Source organism: Brassica napus, chromosome A2, assembly GCF_020379485.1.
Source record: "Brassica napus cultivar Da-Ae chromosome A2, Da-Ae, whole genome shotgun sequence".
NCBI classification, from domain to species: Eukaryota; Viridiplantae; Streptophyta; class Magnoliopsida; order Brassicales; family Brassicaceae; genus Brassica; species Brassica napus.
This window is the reverse complement of record NC_063435.1, coordinates 3,509,678-3,530,884: the sequence shown is the minus strand read 5'-3', so window position 1 is coordinate 3,530,884 and position 21,207 is coordinate 3,509,678. Positions and strand designations below refer to the sequence as shown.

The 21,207-nt window shown below is 36.6% G+C and overlaps 3 protein-coding genes and 1 non-coding gene across 4 annotated transcripts; 1 reads left to right on the top strand and 3 right to left on the bottom strand.

Moving 5' to 3' along the window:
• Nucleotides 1-4,014: 4,014 nt before the first annotated feature.
• LOC125589682 lies at nt 4,015-4,121 on the top strand. Its single transcript, XR_007325854.1, has one exon. It is a non-coding gene; the product is annotated as a small nucleolar RNA R71 (small nucleolar RNA).
• A 5,743-nt stretch (nt 4,122-9,864) lies between these two features.
• Nucleotides 9,865-11,539, bottom strand: LOC106409689 (transcription factor RAX1). Its single transcript, XM_013850270.3, has 3 exons — nt 11,311-11,539; nt 11,043-11,172; nt 9,865-10,843 (listed from the first exon to the last, which is right to left on the bottom strand). The coding sequence occupies exons 1-3, from the start codon at nt 11,444-11,446 to the stop codon at nt 10,120-10,122; spliced, it is 990 nt and encodes a 329-aa protein (XP_013705724.2). The 5' UTR covers nt 11,447-11,539; the 3' UTR covers nt 9,865-10,119.
• Nucleotides 11,540-15,037: 3,498 nt separating this feature from the next.
• LOC106409420 (serine carboxypeptidase-like 47) lies at nt 15,038-17,726 on the bottom strand. The gene is made up of 9 exons (XM_013850061.3): nt 17,334-17,726; nt 17,041-17,209; nt 16,762-16,881; nt 16,424-16,567; nt 16,209-16,359; nt 16,024-16,112; nt 15,682-15,940; nt 15,356-15,489; nt 15,038-15,255 (listed from the first exon to the last, which is right to left on the bottom strand). The coding sequence occupies exons 1-9, from the start codon at nt 17,666-17,668 to the stop codon at nt 15,142-15,144; spliced, it is 1,515 nt and encodes a 504-aa protein (XP_013705515.2). The 5' UTR covers nt 17,669-17,726; the 3' UTR covers nt 15,038-15,141.
• Nucleotides 17,727-19,124: 1,398 nt separating this feature from the next.
• Nucleotides 19,125-20,645, bottom strand: LOC106409311 (vacuolar protein sorting-associated protein 24 homolog 1-like). Its single transcript, XM_048749924.1, has 6 exons — nt 20,452-20,645; nt 20,169-20,245; nt 19,997-20,099; nt 19,768-19,889; nt 19,467-19,661; nt 19,125-19,381 (listed from the first exon to the last, which is right to left on the bottom strand). The coding sequence occupies exons 1-6, from the start codon at nt 20,561-20,563 to the stop codon at nt 19,298-19,300; spliced, it is 693 nt and encodes a 230-aa protein (XP_048605881.1). The 5' UTR covers nt 20,564-20,645; the 3' UTR covers nt 19,125-19,297.
• Between the last annotated feature and the right edge of the window lie 562 nt (nt 20,646-21,207).

Genomic DNA, 21,207 nt, shown 5'->3' with positions numbered 1-21,207 from the left:
CTCAATAATAAACTGATCAATTCATTCAAAAAGATCCCTTTCCAAAGGTTTTTGGTGGTTTTTCTAAGAACAAAGATGATGTGCCTCCTGGTGGCTTACAGAGTAATAAAACATAGGTTTAGAAAATAAAAACGTGCATAATGAAATGACCAAAATGCCCTTGAGAAATCACAAGTTCGAGCAGAAACAAAACACGGAGCGACCTCAGCCCGTCGCTCCGACAAGTCGCTCCAGGCTTCGGGAGCGACCTCGCTGTGTCGCTGCGAGAGGTCGCTCCGGGCTCGTTCTCGCGTCTCCGGGTGATGAAAACGCGAGCGACTTCTCCCTGTCGCTCTGGTATGGTCGCTCTGAGCTTCGGGAGCGACTTCAGCACGTCGCTCTGGAAGGTCGCTCCGAGGTGTAAATGTGTGTCTCCAGACGTGAAAACGCGAGCGACCTTGTGCAGTCGCTCTGGATGAGTCGCTCCGGGATGTGGTGCACAGCGACCTCATGCCGTCGCTCCGAGAGGTCGCTCCGGCTGTGCTCGTCCAAAGATCACTCTTTTCACCTCTTTTGAGCTCCAAATAACCTTATGTGGTACTCCAGTACCTAATAGAGACTCATGTATGCAAAATGCAACCTAAACATGTCTGAATCCTAATCTATATGATGAAAATGCTCATGGATGAATGGATAAAACAATGCAAATATGCAAGATATCAACTCCCCCAAACTTGTTCTTTTACTTGTCCACAAGTGAACTTTCTAGAACTCATAGGAAGAGAGGTTGAAGGTGGGAGCACATAGCCAAAAGAAACACAACTAGCACACTCTCTTATTACACTCTAGCTTCTCTAGGCCTATCTTAACTCTTTTTGTTCTTACACTCATCATCAAGCATCCACACATTCAAATCAACCAACTCTCACATTCATTAAGCACAAAACATCAGGTGAATTCTTGCAAATGGTCAGTTGGTCCAAGTCATTTGGTTGGGTAAGGGAAGGCTTTTATTCAAGTGATTCAAGAGGTTCAAAACATATGATCTTTAAGGTGGTTTACTCTCAAAACAAGTAGCCTTGACATTGCACATAATATATCTAAGAAAGGGACCAACTCATGCATACAATGCTCAATCTCCATTGTTCTACCCTTTTCCCAAACATACATTACACAATCATTCCCAAATGTCAAACCCAACTCACATCTCTCACCAAAAGATCTTAAGAACTTTAACTCTTTCTTTTTGAAATCTACAAGGGATTTTTCTACAACCTCAAAACATTTCTTAGCTCCTAACAACTTTGCTAGCCCCCTTTTCTTTCTTTTTTTTTTTTTCGATTTCTTTTTTTTTTTTTTTTTATATATATTTTTTTTTTTTTTTAGGTTGGGGGCCAAGACTTTTCAAAACTAGAGCTAGAGGTTCTCTACTTATCCCAGAAAATCAATTCACTTAAGCACAAAGAGTCTATCCTTTTTATTTTTCATTTCTCCCAAATCATGATCACAACACTCACCCTCCCACCTATAGCTAGACAAAAGAGTGTCCAATCTAGCAAAAATGAAGATCAAGCATTGTCGTTCCCGATACTCTCAACATTATGCGCATGTAAGACTTTCCGAAGAAGGCCTCACTCATCAAACAATGAAAGCTTAAAAGGAAGGAAAGGTTTTGGGAGTGGTCTACCACTAGAGTTTGTCAAAAAGATTGGCATAAAAGATGTGACAACTCCAGTGTGTATAGCCATGACTCAGTACACAAGGGACCCTAAGCAAGAAGCATTAAGTTCATTCATTTCTAATAAGGTTGTAGTTGGCTTCAAAGACTGAGTTTCAGCAATCAACAAGTTTCAGGAAGAGTTTTCAAGGCTCGAAACATACAAGTCTTTTTGAGAGGTGCAAAAGCTAGTCAAGTGCAACGTAGTGTTCTTTACAAGGCATTCAAATCATTGCTCCCAATGCAAGTGAATGCAACCTATATGCTCTAGACTCTCCTAAAAATGCAAATGATGCAAACTAAATGATTGATTTTTTTTTTTATCTATGCAAATAGGTATGCCATGCATGACTCAATGAAACAACATCAAAGCAAACATGATCAAATACTTGGTACCTCCCCCAAACTTGAGTGACACAGTCTCTGTGTCGTCAAGTAGAGAGAGAGATACCGAAAAGAAGACTAATATGCAAAAATGAAATGGTATATACAAGGGAGTGTGGTGGGTTACCTTCTATAGGGAATGAGTAGAGGGAGATGCTCCCTCCTCGTCGTCCTCAGGTGGTAACTCTTCAAGGTGCTCATCAGCAGGGGTGTCCATCTCTTCAATGTAGAAGGCTTGCCCGAACACAGTTGGTTTCCTCATTTTCCTCTTGATGTCAAAGTGGAGGATGTTCTCTTTACCCAAATGGAGATCAATCGTGCCTTCCTTCACATTAACAATAGCTCCTGCTGTAGCTAAGAATGGCCTTCCTAGAATCAATGGATCTTGAGCCTCCTCACCCATCTCAAGCACCACAAAATCTGTAGGTATCTCATACCTTCCAATCTTCACAGGGAGGTCCTCTAAGATGCCCACAGGGTACTTCACTGAACGATCAGCTAACACCAGAGAGAGTCTACACTTCTTGTACTGAGTGAATCCAAGCTTCTTTGCAACAGACAAAGGCATCAAGCTGACACTAGCTCCCAAATCGCAGAGACTTTTCTCAAATACCATAGGTCCAAGAGCACAAGGTAGTGTGAAGCTTCCTGGATCCTCTAATTTCTCTGGAACATCAAGCCTCTGGATGATGGCATTGCACTCATGGGTAAGAATCATCATGCTTTCCATCTCCTTCTTCTTTGCAGCTACAACATCTTTCAGGAAATTGTTGTATTGAGGAATCAACATGAAAGCATCGATGATGGGCATTGCAACCTGAGCTTCACTCATTTGCTTCTCAAACAGAGCTTTGTATTTCTCTAGCAGCTGCTTCTTGAATCTACCAGGGAATGGAAGTTTGGGTTCATAGGGAGGAGGAACAAAAGAACTTTCACTTGCTGGAGTAACAACTTCACCATCCTTTACTGTCTTCTTCTCCTCTCCAACCTTTCCTTTACCTTTGGCTTCCACTATCTTCTCCAAGATCTCGTCATTGATCTTCTCATCAACAATCACCACTTCATCATCTATGTTGATGGCAACCCCCTCACCTAATTTCTCAGCATCCTTGGTGAGGGTTCTAGGAGGTAACTGCTTACCACTCCTAAGGGTGATAGCTTTGGCCTCCTTGGGATTTTGGTCAGACTTTCCAGGTAGAGATCCTTGCTGGCGATTCTGGTGAGTGTTCATGGAAGCAAATTGATTCTCTAAATTCCTGACTGTAGAAGCAAGGTGTGAGAATTTGTTGTTGAGCTCATTGTAGCTCCCATCAATCTTGGAATGAAGGTTCTTCAACTCATAACCAACTTGCTTCTCACTTCTAGTCTGAGACTCCAAGATTTGCTTCAGTAAGGTATCAGTGCTGCTCTCTTGAGGAGCAGAGGAACCAGACGAGGGGTTTTGCTGAGGCTGATAGCTGCCTTGCTGGTTGTTTCTTGGCGGATAGCCACTCTGCTGGTTGTTGGAATAGGACTTCTGTTGGTAGTTATTGTACTGAAAGTTGGGTTCTTTCTTGTACCAGCTACCATTGTTGTTGATGAAACACAGCTCTTCCTGACCTTCCAAACCCTCAACTTCATGGACAATAACTGGTGTCTCTTGGCTTGGGTTGCCGACAAAGTGCAGCTGCTCTTGGGTAGCTTTATCAGCAAGGAGGATGTCTATCTTATCCTGTAGAGCTTTCAACTCCTTCCTCGTTTGCTTATCCTCAGTTCTACTGCTTCTGTCGTGGTCTCCACTGTAGACTGCATCACTCTTTACCATGTTGTCAACCAGTTCTTCTGCATCCTCCTCAGTTCTCCCCAAGAAGAACCCATTGCTAGCTGTATCCAGTCTGGCTCTGTACTTAGGAAGAGCACCACGGTAGAATGTGCTCAGCAAGCTCTCCTTAGAAAAGCCATGGTGTGGGCATTGAGCTTGGTAGCCCTTGAATCTCTCCCAGGCTTCACTGAAGCCTTCCAAGTTCTTCTGTTGAAAGCTGGAAATCTCGTTTCTCAGCTTAGCAGTTCTTGAAGTAGAGAAGAACTTCTCCAAGAATGCTTTCTTGCAGTCATCCCAAGTAGTGATGGAGTCACTGGGTAGAGACTTCTCCCACTGACGTGCCTTATCCCCCAAAGAGAAAGGGAATAGCTTGAGCTTTAAGGCATCTTCGGACACACCATTGGTTTTTGACAACCCACAGTAGCTGTCGAACCTGTCCAAGTGATCAAATGGATCCTCTAGAGCCAAGCCATGATACTTGTTGTTCTCGATCACGTTGAGGAGTCCTGATTTGATCTCAAAGTTGTTGGCTGCCACAGCGGGTGCTCGGATTCCCAATCTATGACCATGAATGTTGGGGCGGTCGTAAGTGCCAATGGGTCGAGCTGCTCGCTGTTGGTTTTGAGGTATGTCTCCCATATCAGTACTCAATCTCTGCAAGTGAGCCTGTTGCTCTTCTTCTCTTCTATTTCTAGCACACTCTCTCTCTAAAGCTCTGATGTCTGCAGCTATTGGAACTAGGTTTGATGGACCCCTGCTCCTCAAGTTCATACACCTGTAGATTAAAGGGAGGTGAAGAAAGAGAATCAGTAACAAAAGAAAATAAAAATGACTTAGTCTCAAGCAAGTGACTAAATCTCAATGTTCAAATCTACTCAGAATTTGGCAACGGCGCCAATTTGATGTTAGGAGTTTTCAAGGCTCCTAAGACAAATGTTGTAGTATAGAAGATTGTCGAACCAGTTCTGAGGGATATCAAAGCACTGAGAATGCAAGTACTCACTTAATCTAAGTGCAACCAATGATTTAGATGGGTTTTAAACTATGACTAAAACTAGAAAGCAATAACAGAATGATACTTTCTTGACTAAAGGAAAAGAGAACTCATGGGTATAGGGATTAGACCTTGGGTGATCAAGTATCGAACTAAGGATGGCAAATGATCAATCAAACTATCAACCTTAAGCCTAGACACAATTCTAAGCAAGCTCTATGTCTAGATGAATGCTCATTTGCTAACATATCTCAAACATCAAATGTCTTTGGTTGAATAATATGAAAGCAATCATTACTAACAAGTCTATTAGCTATCTTAGTACCTTTAACAACAAATGTCTTTGGCAAAGTATACTAAAAGCCTAGGAGAGTTGTCTCGGGCATTTCATCGAACACCTTTCGGGTGAGAAATGCCTAAGGATCAACAACTGAGTGGCCAACTCAGAAGATGCATTATGATTACTCTACTAGCAAGGAAATATGAATGATCTACACTAAAACATCCTAGCTCTAACCTAATCACCCTTAATCTCCCTAACCCATGAATTCAAAAGGTGATTACTCACTAATCTCCATGATTCCTCTTAAACCCATATTGGATTTCAGATTAATCATGTAGAGAAACACAGGAAATAGATAAGAACACAGAATTCTCAATAATAAACTGATCAATTCATTCAAAAAGATCCCTTTCCAAAGGTTTTTGGTGGTTTTTCTAAGAACAAAGATGATGTGCCTCCTGGTGGCTTACAGAGTAATAAAACATAGGTTTAGAAAATAAAAACGTGCATAATGAAATGACCAAAATGCCCTTGAGAAATCACAAGTTCGAGCAGAAACAAAACACGGAGCGACCTCAGCCCGTCGCTCCGACAAGTCGCTCCAGGCTTCGGGAGCGACCTCGCTGTGTCGCTGCGAGAGGTCGCTCCGGGCTCGTTCTCGCGTCTCCGGGTGATGAAAACGCGAGCGACTTCTCCCTGTCGCTCTGGTATGGTCGCTCTGAGCTTCGGGAGCGACTTCAGCACGTCGCTCTGGAAGGTCGCTCCGAGGTGTAAATGTGTGTCTCCAGACGTGAAAACGCGAGCGACCTTGTGCAGTCGCTCTGGATGAGTCGCTCCGGGATGTGGTGCACAGCGACCTCATGCCGTCGCTCCGAGAGGTCGCTCCGGCTGTGCTCGTCCAAAGATCACTCTTTTCACCTCTTTTGAGCTCCAAATAACCTTATGTGGTACTCCAGTACCTAATAGAGACTCATGTATGCAAAATGCAACCTAAACATGTCTGAATCCTAATCTATATGATGAAAATGCTCATGGATGAATGGATAAAACAATGCAAATATGCAAGATATCAAGCTCCCAGCATATCAGCGATGGGGTTGTCATTACCTTCCTGCGCAGACACCAGAGCACTCTTTTTTTTTCCTTGTTGATTTTTATTTTGTTGCATTTTCTTCCCAACCCGCAAGTATCATACACTACAATTCTTCCCTCTGTTGAGAAACCAGATACAATACAAAAATCAATTAACAAATGAACTTTAAAGATTAAAATCCCATGAAGGGGATGATTATTTGCCTTTTTCTTTGGAGAGACAGCTGATTGTTTGTTGAAATCCTTCAGCAGCAAGTGTGTCTTTCATGTACATCGCGGCAGCTGTAACTTCATCATGTGTTTCTTTCCATGTCAATCCTTGTGTTATCTGCATTCAAAGCGTTGCAACTTTAGAAATTTAGTATCAGACGCGAAAGAAAGTGGAGGATATATAATGTCTATATACCTGTGAAAAGAAGCCAGCCTTTGCCAATGTTGATAGACACATCGTCATCCTCCTCGAGATATTGGTATCAGACCAGCAACCTTAAAAAGTACACCTAAAGAGTTAGCTTTGGCAAAATAATCTCTTGAGACTTTAGATTGATGGTAAACCATTCTTAATTCATTTGACCTTCTCCATTAATACAGAGGAAACCTCTGATGCTTCAGAAACTCCTTCCCCTTGGTCACTATTTTCTCAAGATGCTTTGTATGCCTTCGCCTCTTTTATCACCTCAACATCTTCAACATTTTCTTTTGGTAGTTGTGTTATGAAACTCCATCTGAAGAAACAAAAGAATAATTTATTCCAATCTAGGACACACTACGCTAATCAAACAAACCACTTATCCTCACACGCTTTTTACAGACATTCTTTCTTGTCAGCCTCAGGAATTATTCGCGCTCTCAACATACTGACAGTTTATATCCCAAACAAAGAGAGTATGAAAATAGGTATCAGAATAATTGTTTTGTATACTTAGTGTTCAAATATGTAGACTCATTTTACTTACAAATGCGGTAGTAGAAACGCCAATGCACGGCCAAGTTTGAAAAGATCATCATGCTGTTCAAGAACTCTAGCTCTGACCGGTTTTGTACTTATATGGCTGTTGGCATGGTCATCTCTTGGAGCGACACTTATCCTCTTCGCCACCTTTAAAATCCTTAATCCTTGTAAACTCTTTTTCTTCTTGATTTCTTCAAGCAAGCATACTCCAATACAATCAAAAGTTAAACTATTATGGTACAAAGTACCACTGAGACCTTTGACCGCAACAGTATAAATACATAGTGAAATTATAACATAATGTTGCAAGATTTTGTGACACAGCGTCCAAGACATGAGCTAACTACGTTTCACAAAAGCCACAACACGAAGTTTCAAAAAGCAGAAGCTAGAGTGTGAAAATAAAATAAAAGCTTCATATCATCATCCCATAAGAAAGTAATGAAAGTATTGCAATAATTTTTAGTTGCATAGTAAGCAGACACAAAAGTGAGCACATTTCTGCTCCTTCTCTTAATTGTCTACAAAGCAAAAAAAAAATAAACTGATATGACCAATTGTGATCGGCTGATTGGTCACCAAAGTCCTTTGGTTCGTATAGCCAGACAATAAATTAGATATAGTCTAGAGTTAATAAAAAAGCCTGAGAATTAGACAATGAATTAGGTTCGGTCAAAATCCACACCAAAAGAAGCAGTAAGCGCATTAATCTTACCAAACAAAACTCATCATAAACATTGTGAGAGGAAAAAGTTACCTTGCGCCCTAGGTCATTGCAGATTTGCAGAAGAATTCTTCGATGGATACACGCGTGAGAGGGGGCGTTTGATTTGAGCAGCTTTAGGGATTCATACGGCGATGTCGTATATATATTTAACCTGGGAGAGGGGAATTAGGGAAGTTGAATAGTGATTCGTTGATTCATTGGCTTTGATCTAAAGCAAAGGTTGGGACGTTTAATGCAAGGTTCATTTAATGCACGGTTGAGATGTTACATTGAGGTTATAGCTTTAGGTTCTGGAAAAATCTACTGCTAACATATGAACGGAGAAAGTGAGAAGATAAAAAAACCTTAATACTTCAATGGGCTCGATAAAAAGTTTTGTAAAAGCCCAACCGAAAGATGAAACAAAAGCTGAGTCCAAAGAAGCCAACGAAATCAGACAATCACTAATGACATGGCAGAAAGGATTTCTATGATTGGTTGATTTTTTAATCTGAGGTGGACACTCTCCCTGCTCTAGTTATTCTACTTTTAGTATTGTGATTTGGTTGGAAATAAATACAGCTGTCGCGAAAATTAAAAAATGCTACAGAAGAATCAAAGGTTTTTTCTTTTGTCAACGAATCAAAGGTTATTTTTGTATAAACATCTCAATTTAGGAAAATATTTAAAAGAATCATTTTCTTTTCATTTGATTATAAACTGCTTGCAGGTATTTTTTTTTTGAAAATTTTCTTCTTTTTTTTTTTCTTTTTTAACGACATCATTTTTTCATTTTTTTCAGTTTCAATTGCTTACATTAGTTATTCAATTTCATAGAGTGGACTTCATCGATTCTCCAAAACCAATATAATGGGCCTTATTGATCCCAATTATTGCCTTAGTGCTTTTATTCAACCAATCCAACCAACGAACTTGGTGTTTGTCATCATTTCATCAAAGTCTACAGAGCCGTAATTAGCCCAGATAAAAAGATAGATAGATATATAGTGTAATTATCTAATGGGCCGTCTAATAATATGGACAGTTGAGTCATATACGGTTCCAATAGACGCTTAGAATGACTGGTTACGAATCAAATGAATCGGCTTTAAACCATTTAAAAGAAAAAGTGGGTTGTAATGTTTTATTTACCAAACAACCGGTTAGATTGTGTATAATGTATATTTTAATCGTTTTCCTGTAAATCTTTTGCTGCTCATCTTCTTGTGATTAATCAAAATCGTCTTACGAATTGTAGAAACTCTTCTGGTTGAAAAGAAAACGAAACTTAATGTTAAAACAGAAACGAACGGACCATGAGATCGCATTGAATAGTGAGAGTAAATATCACTTGTTCCCATTTTGTAAACCCTCACCACCTTCAGAAAATAACACTACTAGGTAACGTCTATTAGGCTGGCGCGTAAGTGTAATATTTCTGTCGCTACACTTTTGTTTTCCTTTGTAAAATTTTGAAAGAAAATATACCAGTCTAAAACCATTTGGCAGGGGTATATATGTCATTCGGAACAGATGAATAAAATCTGTGTGTTCCATCAATCAATTTCTCTTAGCCCCTAGAGACTGACCAGAGGTGATGACTTTTATACACGATACTTTCTTCTCTCTCTCTACTATGCAACCTAGTACTATTTATATTTACAAAACAACTAAATATTCTAAATATTATTATATAATTTTGATTTAAAATATAAAATTCATATTAATTTAATTATTCTTTTAAATACTGATTAAACAATTCTATTGAATTGCACACTCATTTACAGCCTTAAAATAATAATTACTTCATCTAATTTTACAAACAATAACAATGAACTATGCCATATACTTTCCTCTTTTTTTGTTAAAGAGTATAACATCATATACTTAGATGTTTTAACTAAAAGCTGATATGATCTTTTACTTTTCACAACAAAAAATGAGCTCGTTCAACGCTTCAACCATGAATACATCCTTTTTGGTTTCATCAAATCAAATCGCCCATTGTCTCTTTTTAACTAGATATCTCTTACAAAGATCGAAAATATAATAATAAACGAAAACACAAAATTCCATAGAAGCTGATCATAGTCTTTCTCTCTTACACACACATTCTCATTCTCTCTCCTCCCATACCCCATCAAATCTTTGAATTTACTAACAGTCAGTCCAAGATATATTTATATAAGAAGACAAGAGAGTCTAGAAGAACTAGGAGTAGAAATAGGGCAAACACTTGTGTTGTAGGAGGCTACCACTGCTTTTGTTCTCAGCTAGATTGCTTATGGAACTAGAAGATGAAGCTGATTCTGAACCTGAACCACCCATGTTTATGTTAGAATTAGTGCCTGTTCCACTAATCATTTGCTTCAAATCCCCATGTCCATTAACGAAGTTACTGTAATACCCCTGTGTGAAATCCCCGTTGTACCCTTTTGTCCTCTGGTCAATGTGGTTGTCTATCATCATCAACATCATGATCTCTTCTTGCTTCATTATAATCTCTGATCTATTTCCACTAACGTCTGAGGAGAAATGGTTGTGGTTGCTGTAGTGACCACACATATTGTGGTTGAGCGAGAAACCACTTGTGCCCGAAATGTTGTTGTTGCTGCTCTCTGATAGAGAGATATCTTGAGGATAATTAGGGTTAACAAAGGGAAAGATCTGGTGGTTATCAGCTTCAAAGCCATCGATGTTTGAGATGAGAGCTTTTGTTGGGTTTTCAAAATACGGATTGTAGGAAGAAGGTGAAATTGTGGTTGATGGTCTTTTCACATCCTGAGAATTAGGGTTTAGAAAAGGCGAAGTCATGGCTGATGATGAGTGAGAGAAAGACGAAGAAGACATGAGTTTCTTCCTTAGCTTTGTGTTCCAATAGTTTTTGATGTCGTTGTCTGTTCTTCCGGGTAGATGAGCTGCTATTATTGACCATCTACAAGTTTCAATATAGATGTCTAGTAGTAGTTAATGCCGGAAGAAAATGTTGCAAAACTAGATGAATAGATGGTACTTGTAGCTAAGAATTCTTTTGATAAAAAAAAACATTTTGATCACTAGTTCCATATAACACTGTGGTCTTAATTAATTTCTTATATTAAAAAGATAACTTTCAAGAACTTAAATAGGGATACCTGCTTCCGATGGCAGCAAAGAGGCTGAAAATGATCCTGTCTTCTTCCTCAGAGAAGTCACCATGTTTTATGTTTGGTCTCAAATAGTTTAACCACCTCAATCTACAACTCTTCCCACATCTCCTCAAACCTTAACAACAGCAACAATAATAAAAAAAAACAACAACAATAAAGAACGGTACAAGCTCTTGTTTATGCTTTGAAGTTCAAAGAAGGTGAAGCAGATACAATTTTTTTTTTAAATTTAGTTTAGAACATATTTTCTTACCGGCTTTGAGAGGAAAAGAGATCCAGTTTCCACCATTACCATACTTCTCAATGTAACCTCTAAGTTTAGAGTCTTCCTCGGGAGACCAAGGCCCTCTCTTCACCTTTGTCTTGTCGCAACATGGAGCCCTTCCCATTCGCTCGTTGGTGTATTGAAGATCAGAACAAAAAAGAGAGAGAAGTGTTTTCTTACTTGCTTTTTTTAGATGAACCTTTAGAGATTATTGAGGAGTGGTTGAATTTGTGGCCTTTTAATAAGAGACCTGGATTTGGACTCATCTTATCAATTATTATTATTATTATTATTATTATTATTATTATTATTATTATTATTATTATTATTATTATTAAACATTGATTTTATTTCACTTTGTCCCAAAAGCTATGGGTGTGAGAGAAGTCAACATGATTGACATGCATGCATATTCATTGTGCGTGTTTGAAAAAAAAAAGATTTTCAATGATTTTATTCGCGCTTCGTTTTGAGGAAATTACATCAAAATGTTTTTTTTTGTTTTGGTAATCATGTTAAATAATTACATGATGGTGACTTCAGCATGCCCAAAATATAGAAAATGAAACTTATGTGGCCGTTCTTGATTTATTTATATATATAATTTTGATATGGTAAACCCTCCCTCACTCTCGATGTATATCTTCGGATCTTCATTCCGTTCCCTAAACTTCCTCTTTAATATTTTTTCCTCCGGATAACTTACTTCATATTTTTATTCTACAAAATTAAGCATGCGATTTAGATATGTAACAAACAAGGCGTTCCCGAAGAATATTAACTATGGTATGTAATTCATCCGTTATTTGTAGAGTATTCACGCAGATAGCCAGTTCAAACAATTAAACTTTGATTCGGTTTAATTTTTTATACTTCTTACGGAAAACTCGAAATACAACTTGTGCCGAGTTTTGTGTTAAAAAAACACTTGTGTTGAGTTTTTTTTTCTGAAGCTTTGTGCTAGGGTTGACAGAAAAATAGACCATTAACTAAAGTTTGGGCTTGATTTGATCATTCAGTCAAAATTGCACAATTATGCATATCAACTATTTGGTATTCATCATGAATTTCAAAAAAACAAGAGGAAAAGGAAAAAGTTATGAAAAGGTGGTGGTATTACACGGATAAAAGGAGGAAAACATGTAACAAGCGATGACTGCATCGATCGGACCAGTGAACTATATGGAACTGTCTGGCTATAAAGTGACAACAAAACAAAAGCCCATTTTGTTGAATGGCATTAACCAAAAAATTTACTACCATGAGTTGACTTGCCAATGTTGTTTTCATTATTACATTTAGTAAAGTGCCAAAAGAACCCTTCATAATTATTCGTATCGTACTACTTTGATGGACACTTGCATGTTTGAATAAATGTTTAAATTATTTCACACAAATGATATATATATTTCATGATCAGGTGTATATTTAGACCGAGACCGACTAATCAACTTTAGAGCTAACGACCCATCACAGGTATGTAACCATATATGTACAGTTGATAGATCTACTGTTTATATCATTTAAGGTACATGTGTTTTGATGAACATGATTCACGTTTGTATTCTACAAAACGTATGTAGGCTCACTAATTCATCTACGTATCCACATTTGTGTAAGTTACTAATATGTATGTAGGCTCACTAATTCATCTACTATAATGTGTGTACAAATGGCCAAAACAAAAGTTTCCATATCCACGATGTGTACATCCTTAGATATGGCTTTTCTCCAATTTTCTTTATTAATGGATTTCAATTAAACATCAAAATGATAGGAATAGTGCTGGTGAACAAAAAATCTCGATTGTGTATATAATATAAAATTGGAGATAGTGGCCTTTAGTGGTAATGTTCAATGCATATGTAAAAACCCATATGTAGAAAAATGCATTTGTAGAAAACTAGTATATGAAAAAATTTGCATATGGAGACAATTATTGTCTCGTATGTTCCATGATTTTCTGACGTAATTGAAAACAAATAAAACAAAAAGAAGGTTGCTTCGCATTAGTTTTTTCACATGTGTTTCTATCTCTCTTGTATCACATATAGCTTCCCTTTCATCTGTTGTTTAAACTGACTGTTGCAAATGGTGTACCTCATTTGGGGAGGGGGGGAATGAAGCATAAAGCATTTCTTTTTAAGTCCCATAATTGCTTTTGAACATTTTTCACCAAAACATTTAGTATCATTGAATAATTCTCATGTGCCACCTCCTAGACAGGCAAGTATGATATCATGTGGTTTGTTCATAATATAAACGCATGCATGAATTATTAAAAAAAAATCTTACAACCTAGGAAAGTATTTATATGTGTATTAAAAACAAATTTCTTATATGCGCCTGTAAAGGATCAATAAAATATATGCAGATAATCTACAATGCACCATGAAATAAAAATATATATCTATTTACAGAAAATAATACTAGATATATTTGTTGAGGTAGAAAGTTTGATTTTGTATTGGGTGACAAATTAAATTTCGCCGAGTGAAATTATGATTGGATATGATGAATACTAAAACGACAAGAGTCATTTTCTCATTTGACTCTCGGTGCATGCGTTAATAGTTCGGATTTTCCTTTTCCTCAACGGTAGGCAAATTAAAAAAGTTGGCAAATGACCAAAAAAATTCAACATATCATTTTTTTTTTTGAACGATTCAACATATCATTTTCTAGACGCACTTCTTATGTTAAACATTAAAAATATATTTAAAATTTAATTATTGTAAAACATATTCTAAAAAGTGCATATATATTTCATTTACCTATTATTTTTACTATAATTAATACACACTAATGATTATAATTAGCGGTAAATATGTTTATTTTTAATTTTTTTTTAAATAGTAGATCATGTCTTAGACACTAATGGGTCCGCCCCTGCTTCTGACGCTGCGAACCATCATGGTTTGTTATCTTCATCTTACGCATTTGATTGTTAACGAGATTCAAATGTCTCTTCGCCTTCTTTTGGTTTCGATAATCCACATGTGGCTTATCAGATGAGAAAGACCACTATTTCTAATGTGTTCATTACTTTCCTAACAATGAGAACCTCATGTTTGTCAAGCTTCTATCACCTAAACCATCACAAAAAGGTACTTTGCTATTATAGTTCCTACTAGTAATTTGATCACTTTCCAAGATGAACGTGCATGCATGAATCCCAACTTTTTAACCATGTTTCGTACCCTCCAACTTTCGTAACAAACAGAGAAAGATCTTAAACCCTATACCTCTCAGTACCATTCCACATAAAAGTTATGTATATCCAAGGAACTTAGACCTATTTTCTTTTTCACCAAAGCACCACAATGACAAATATGTTCTCCTTCGTCGACGAGTATTCAAAAAACGTTTTAATCCAACCAAATTTTTGACGATTTTTATTTTGAGGAAGATGATGAATACAATGGTATAAAACATAGCCTACCATATAAGAATATCGGTCCATATATATATGTCCCAAATACAGAAATTTGTTTGACACTTCACAAATATTTGCAGCACATATATCATTGACTCACTACAAGAATGAGACCGTCCAGGAAATTTTTAATTTTTTTTTAACTAGTTACGTTTTTTTTCTTACGTGTTTGGTCAACTCTCAATCTTTTTACTTGACATAACTTTGCTATATATATATATATATATGATTCATTAATGTAGGCACACGCATAGAAAATTAAAAAAGAACGCTTTTGAATTATCGAACTGGAATATATTTTAATCTTAGTTGAGAGATTATTAGAAAATGATTAAACAACCAGTTTTTATTCTCTTAACAAATATTCGGCTTAGACTTTAGAATCACGGACGACCTGTTGCACCAGGAGCAGCGAGTTTTCCTTGCATCCAAGTCTGAAGCATTTGCAAAGAAGCCTTTGGCTGATCCATGGGAACCAAGTGTCCAGCGTCATGAACCTATCCCAAAAATTGAAATTACAAAATGGAAGGAAAAAGTCTATTTTCAATCGTATTTACATTAGTAATAGGTTTGGTTCATCGGCATTATTCGGTTTACCTTAAGAAAAGTGAGAGGACCGTGATTCTTCATTAAACCGGCTTCTTTACCATCTACCAGGAACGGTACTGTCTTGGCTGCTCCAAAATCCTTTTGGCCTGACCAATTCATCTGCTCAACCCACCTTGAGTTACCTGCATATACCATGTAAATTACATCAATCAATCGCTCAGCTAAAGTATATTCAAACCGGAAAAGACCAAATATATGCAAATGAAACTGCACCCACGACCTTTTGTTCGGTTCCCGGTTGATACCTAAACCGGAATCAAATTTATAAACATAACATGCGACATATCGTGGCAACAATATATGATCAATCTTACCAAGCCAGTTACATATGAGATCATATTCTCCGGCATAGACAAGGACATTGATTCCATCTTCGACAAGAGCTGGAATCTTGACAGCAAGATTAACCATCCAATCCTCCAGCATTCCATCATAAACTGTGGTACTACACGACACAAATTTGACATCTCCAACCCCTAGAGCTTTGCGGACGTTTTCTTGGTTCAAGAATGTTTCCATCTTCGAAAAGTCATAGCACAAATCTCCCACACATTTCTTCCTCAAGTCATAGTACTTCAAAATAACCGAGAAAATATTTGTAAAAAAAAAACATAGAGAAATAGTTTAACTGGTGTGTTCTATATAACTAAGCTTACATTTGTGCCTTCTATTTTGCTCATTATCTGGTCGAAGATGTTGGTGCAAGTTCGGTAAGCAGAAGTACATTCTTCACCACCATTAAGGTCTGAAATTGTAAAAAACAATTTTTTCTATTAGACTCAAAGCTTTTAAGTCTGAACCTGAATCACAAAAATATTCAAAAGAAATTTATGGAAGTTACTGCATTGTTTGGTAACACTTTGACAATCAACATAGTCTTGTTTGAGACTCTCGTGATCAGACTCAGAAATCAACTTCATTTCCAGTGCATAATCCCCATATGCACCATATTGAATCTCCGGGTTGGTTAAACCGTTACCAATCGCAAGACCCTGATTCAAACCGAGATTAAACCAGAAATTTTAGTCACTGATGAAAAGACAATGAAAGACTTACCTTAAGGTTGATTGGAACTCCTTCGTTATTCTTGTTTCCACTGTGAACTCGTGAAGCCAAAGCCGGAATGTAGTGGCCAGCATAAGATTCACCGGTAATATAGAAATCGTTTTTTGCATATTTTGTATGTTCTTTGAAAAAGGCCTACCAATATTTAAATAAAACATAGTTGTCAGAGTGGGCACTCGGTTATTTTATCGGTTCGGTTTGGGTTCGGCTTGTTTAATTCTATTTTAGATATTTTAGCCTTAAGTCAAAAAAAAAAATATTTAAATAAAACCTCAAACCATTGAAATTATAATAACAATCATTTTGCAATATTTAAATAACAATCAAACCTGTAAGAAATCGTAAAGATCGTTGCTGACACCAGTCTCGTCGTGCCGGAGATCGCTAAGGTCAGAAACGTAACTGAAACCGGTCCCGACCGGTTGGTCCACGTATATTAGATTGGATACCTATCGGAACAAAAGTAATTGAGTAATAAGAATATTGTATATCAACATGTTTATTGCGTAACAAGAAATAGTAGTTGAGTTATAGGAAGGTTGTAGATTATAATATGTTTCTTGTGTTACAAGAAATACGCTTGTCCCATCTAAACTAAACCAACAAACCTTGTCCCAACCAAAATCGTTCCAAGAAAGAGAGAGATCATCCGATATTGTGAAAGGACCGTTCTCATAGAACAGAGCCACACTGCTACTACAACCCGGTCCACCGGATAACCATATCACAACCGGATCGGTATTGTTGGTCCGTGACTCAAAGAAGAAATAGAACATCCTGTAGGAAAACAAAACATGCACATTAAAAACAAAACAAAATCAATTTGGTTAAGTGCTAAATTTTCGACCAACGACTAAACCGATTTAATTAAAACACATCCTGATTAAACCGGAAATATTACTTGGCTGATTTCGAACGAGTGAGGCTGTAGTAACCGGCATAGTGGCCGAACTCTTGGACAGAAGGACCACCTGATGTGTTTCTCATACCGATCATTTCCTGAAAATTGATTTGGCTTTCAACGAGTCGTGGACCATCAGGGCTTCCCTTTGCGATGACATTGACGTCATGCTCAGGCATGAGATTGAAGGATCTGATCAGTCTCTCCGCATTTCCACTCGGCAAACTTGCAGACGATGAGAAGTTCGAGGGTTTGTTTAGGATCCTTGAAGAAGCTGAGTCAGAACAGATGAAAACGAAGAGGATGAAATGGAGAAGAAATGATTTCGCTTCCATTTCTTTTCTTTAATGATTTGTTCGAGTATTGAGGTTTTGGGGGTAGAAAGAGAGGTATTAATAGAGTTAGCATGCAGTTATATTTAATTTATAACAAAATTAAAATCGTGTCAATCTAAAAGATAAATGAAAGATACATTTCCAAAATGTTTCTAGATATTTTATAAGAGTTTTCAAATATTAATTGGCTTGATATGTTTCCTAAGTTAGGAATATGGAATATTAAAAAAAATATTATAGTCAAATTTTCTAAATCTACCAATATTTTTAAAACAAACAAAATAATATAATCGTGTAAGCCATTACTCAAGTTTCTAAGGGCTTGACTGGTTCAAACGCATCGGTTGCAGTTGCGAGAGTTTGTGGATGCGGTTGGTTGCGGTTTATAGCGGTTTTAAGAGATTTGTACGACTGGTTCTGCGGTTAGAAATTGATGCGTTTGCGGGATACTTATGACTGGTTAACTACCAAATACATCAGCGGTTAAATAATAAATTAACAATATTTACATTTTTTATAATTATAAAATATCAAAAATCATAATATTATAATAAATATAAAAATTATATTTAGAAAGTTATAGTTTTGAATTTTAAAATTTAAAGAAAATATTTTATTTTAAAATTTTATAATATTAATTAAAATATAATAGATATATTTTAGTATTTTATAATTCCAATTTAAATTTTTTATTAAATATTTTATTTTTGTATTTATACTGTTTAAAAAAAAGAAAAAAATTATCTTCCCGCAACCACCCGCAAACGCAAACACTAGCTGAAACTAGCTTTTGAATTTATGAAGTTTATGGCGGTTTGAACCGGTTTAAAACAATTTGAGTGATTGTTGCAAAACGCCAACAACCGCTACCCTTAGCCATAACCCCCAAAAATTTAGAAGTCGAACCTTTAAATATCAATGAAAGGTTTATTCCCATAATTATTTATTTATCCCTTTTTAATAGATATTGTTCTCAGAACCAGCATTTATAATTTGTTGACTAAAGTGCACATGCAAATTTTAACCAAAAATATGCATTACTCATTAATAAGAGTGAATTGTGAAAGAGCAAAAGAGAAGGTGTTACTGGCTCGATGCATTGTTCTAAAATTATGATTTATTAGTGTAGGCAGAGAGTCAATCCAACAAAGTTAAATTAAGATGGATGCATGTACCTTACAAATCAGTAGAATCTCTCAAAATACCATATGGTTATAATGCATTAACTTGTAAATTACACAATGAAGTAATTGATGTATAATAAAGGCGTAGAGACAATATATCTAACTGTAACGCCAGTTATTTGTGTTTTACTCTAATTACTTCTGGGACTGATGATATATGATGGATGGTGAGTGAGTGATGTTATCAAGTGTTTGGTTTCAGTTCATGAGCATCTCTGTTAATGGCCAACTTTCGATCATACAGGTTTAGGTGGTTCTTTGAAAACACAATATAGCACTCGGATTGTTTTCAATAACTCCAAGAAACGAAATTTGTTAACAAAAGGTGGCTTATGGTTGCATTGTATACAGTAATTCAACTAATATTATATACAATACACTGGCTGCAACCTCCTTATATACTCATCACCTTTCAAGAGTAATGGTGTGTAAAGAATCATTGGAATCAGTTAGGATCTAACTTTAGCGAGCCGAGCTGAATCTCTTCCACCTCTTCCTCATCATCAACACCTCCTGCAATTGCCTCTTCCTGCAAAAAAAAACATTAGAAAGTATCAAACTTTGTTTCTCTCACTCTCGCAATCATGTAATACTTTTTGATGGATGGGCTTTACCTCGAGGGCAGTGCTGGCCTTCTGCGCAGGTACCTTTATCCTTTCTTTCCTGACAGCTTCTGGGAGCTCAGCAGCGGTTTCTCCAGCAATAGCAGTCAATAATTTATCAACCTCCTCGTCGATCTCTTCTTCCATACCCTCAGAATCTAGTGCATCGTCAATGGCATCACTTACAAACTCCTCAATAACTCCAGCCTGCATACCAAAGCAACAAAAGATTCATTAGGGATTACGTACGATGATACACAACTCATATTTTTCATGATCAAATGATAAGAGAAAGAAACCCATATGAAGGGACCTTAGTCATCTCTTTTCCGAACTCCTGCATAATTGCAGCCATTTGTGGAGCCTTCATGAGATCATTAACAAGCTTCATAACCTCTGTACTCTTGGAGAGATTCCCAACTGTTCCAGCAACAGCTGAAGATTCACCAGAAAAAAAAATAAAAGGATACACAAGTGAGAGTCACATTGCAAACATAGTCTGACAAAGTGATGAAAACTCTCAAAATCATGCTTTTATATACCAATACTCTCTCCAAGGTGCATTGATATAGAATTCATGTGAGCCTTGTTTTCATATAACTTGTTAACTGTTCTTCTCGAACTCACAATCTCCTTAGCAAGCGCCTTTAACACCACCACAGAACCAAAATCACTAAAACACATCCAAAGATTACATTTTTATTAAGAATCTACCTTAGCTGAGACCATATCATTCCGCTTAGCAGCCTCCTTAATAGCTTTCTGTACCGTTCTCTCTTCTTTCTCTATATCTGAAAAAAACCAAGAATCTCAAAATAAAAAAAAAACACTTGCGATTCCCGATTCAGAGTGATTTCTCGCAGTTTTGAGTGGAATCAACCAAACCCATCAGTCTAATTTCGTCGAATTTGAAAACTTTTTTTTTTCTTGAATCTAAAAAAAACCCTAGATTCAATCACCGAGGAGGAAGAAGAGATGTGAAGAAAAAAAGTAGAACCTCGGATTTGGCGTTCGATGTCACGGCACTCCTGGCGAAGTTTGCGTTGCCAATCACGTAAGCGTTGCTTTGGATCAGGCTTCGGCTTGATGATCTTCATCACTTTCTTCATTTTTTTCTAAAACCTTCGCTGCTCTGTTTTGAATCTTGATGGATGAGTAACGACGAGTAACTAGTAACGACCCCTTCTCCTCACAACTAACTCTTAAATACCTTTTCTTTTATAAAATAAATTTATTTTTATTTATTTATAAAATAAACGGTTCAATTAGAAATAGTCTCAACGGTTCTGTTTATTTTGATCTCATAAATACCTTTTCTCTATATTTTGATCTATTAGATTAACCAACCTGTTTTGATCTATTAGATTAAAACTTATATTTAAAAAAACTTATATTTTGATCTATTAGATTAAAACTTATATTTTGATCTATTAGATTAACCAACCTGTTTTGATCCAGTTAACCAACCTGTTTTGATCTATTAGATTAAAACTTAAAATGAATAAATAAAAAATTAAAAAAATCTTGAATTTTGAAACATTAAAAACAAAATGAAAAACTTAGACTGGCTTAAAAGAAAAATACTAGGATAGCACCAAACCAAGTTTATGTTCCCAAAGTAGCACTCAAGGCTCAAAGTCACAAAAATAGTTTTCATTAAAGAGGTAAATATACACTTATACCCCTTGGGTTAATTAATCCAAACCTTAGGGTTTAGAGTTAAGGGGTGGGATTTTAGAATTAGGGTTTAAAA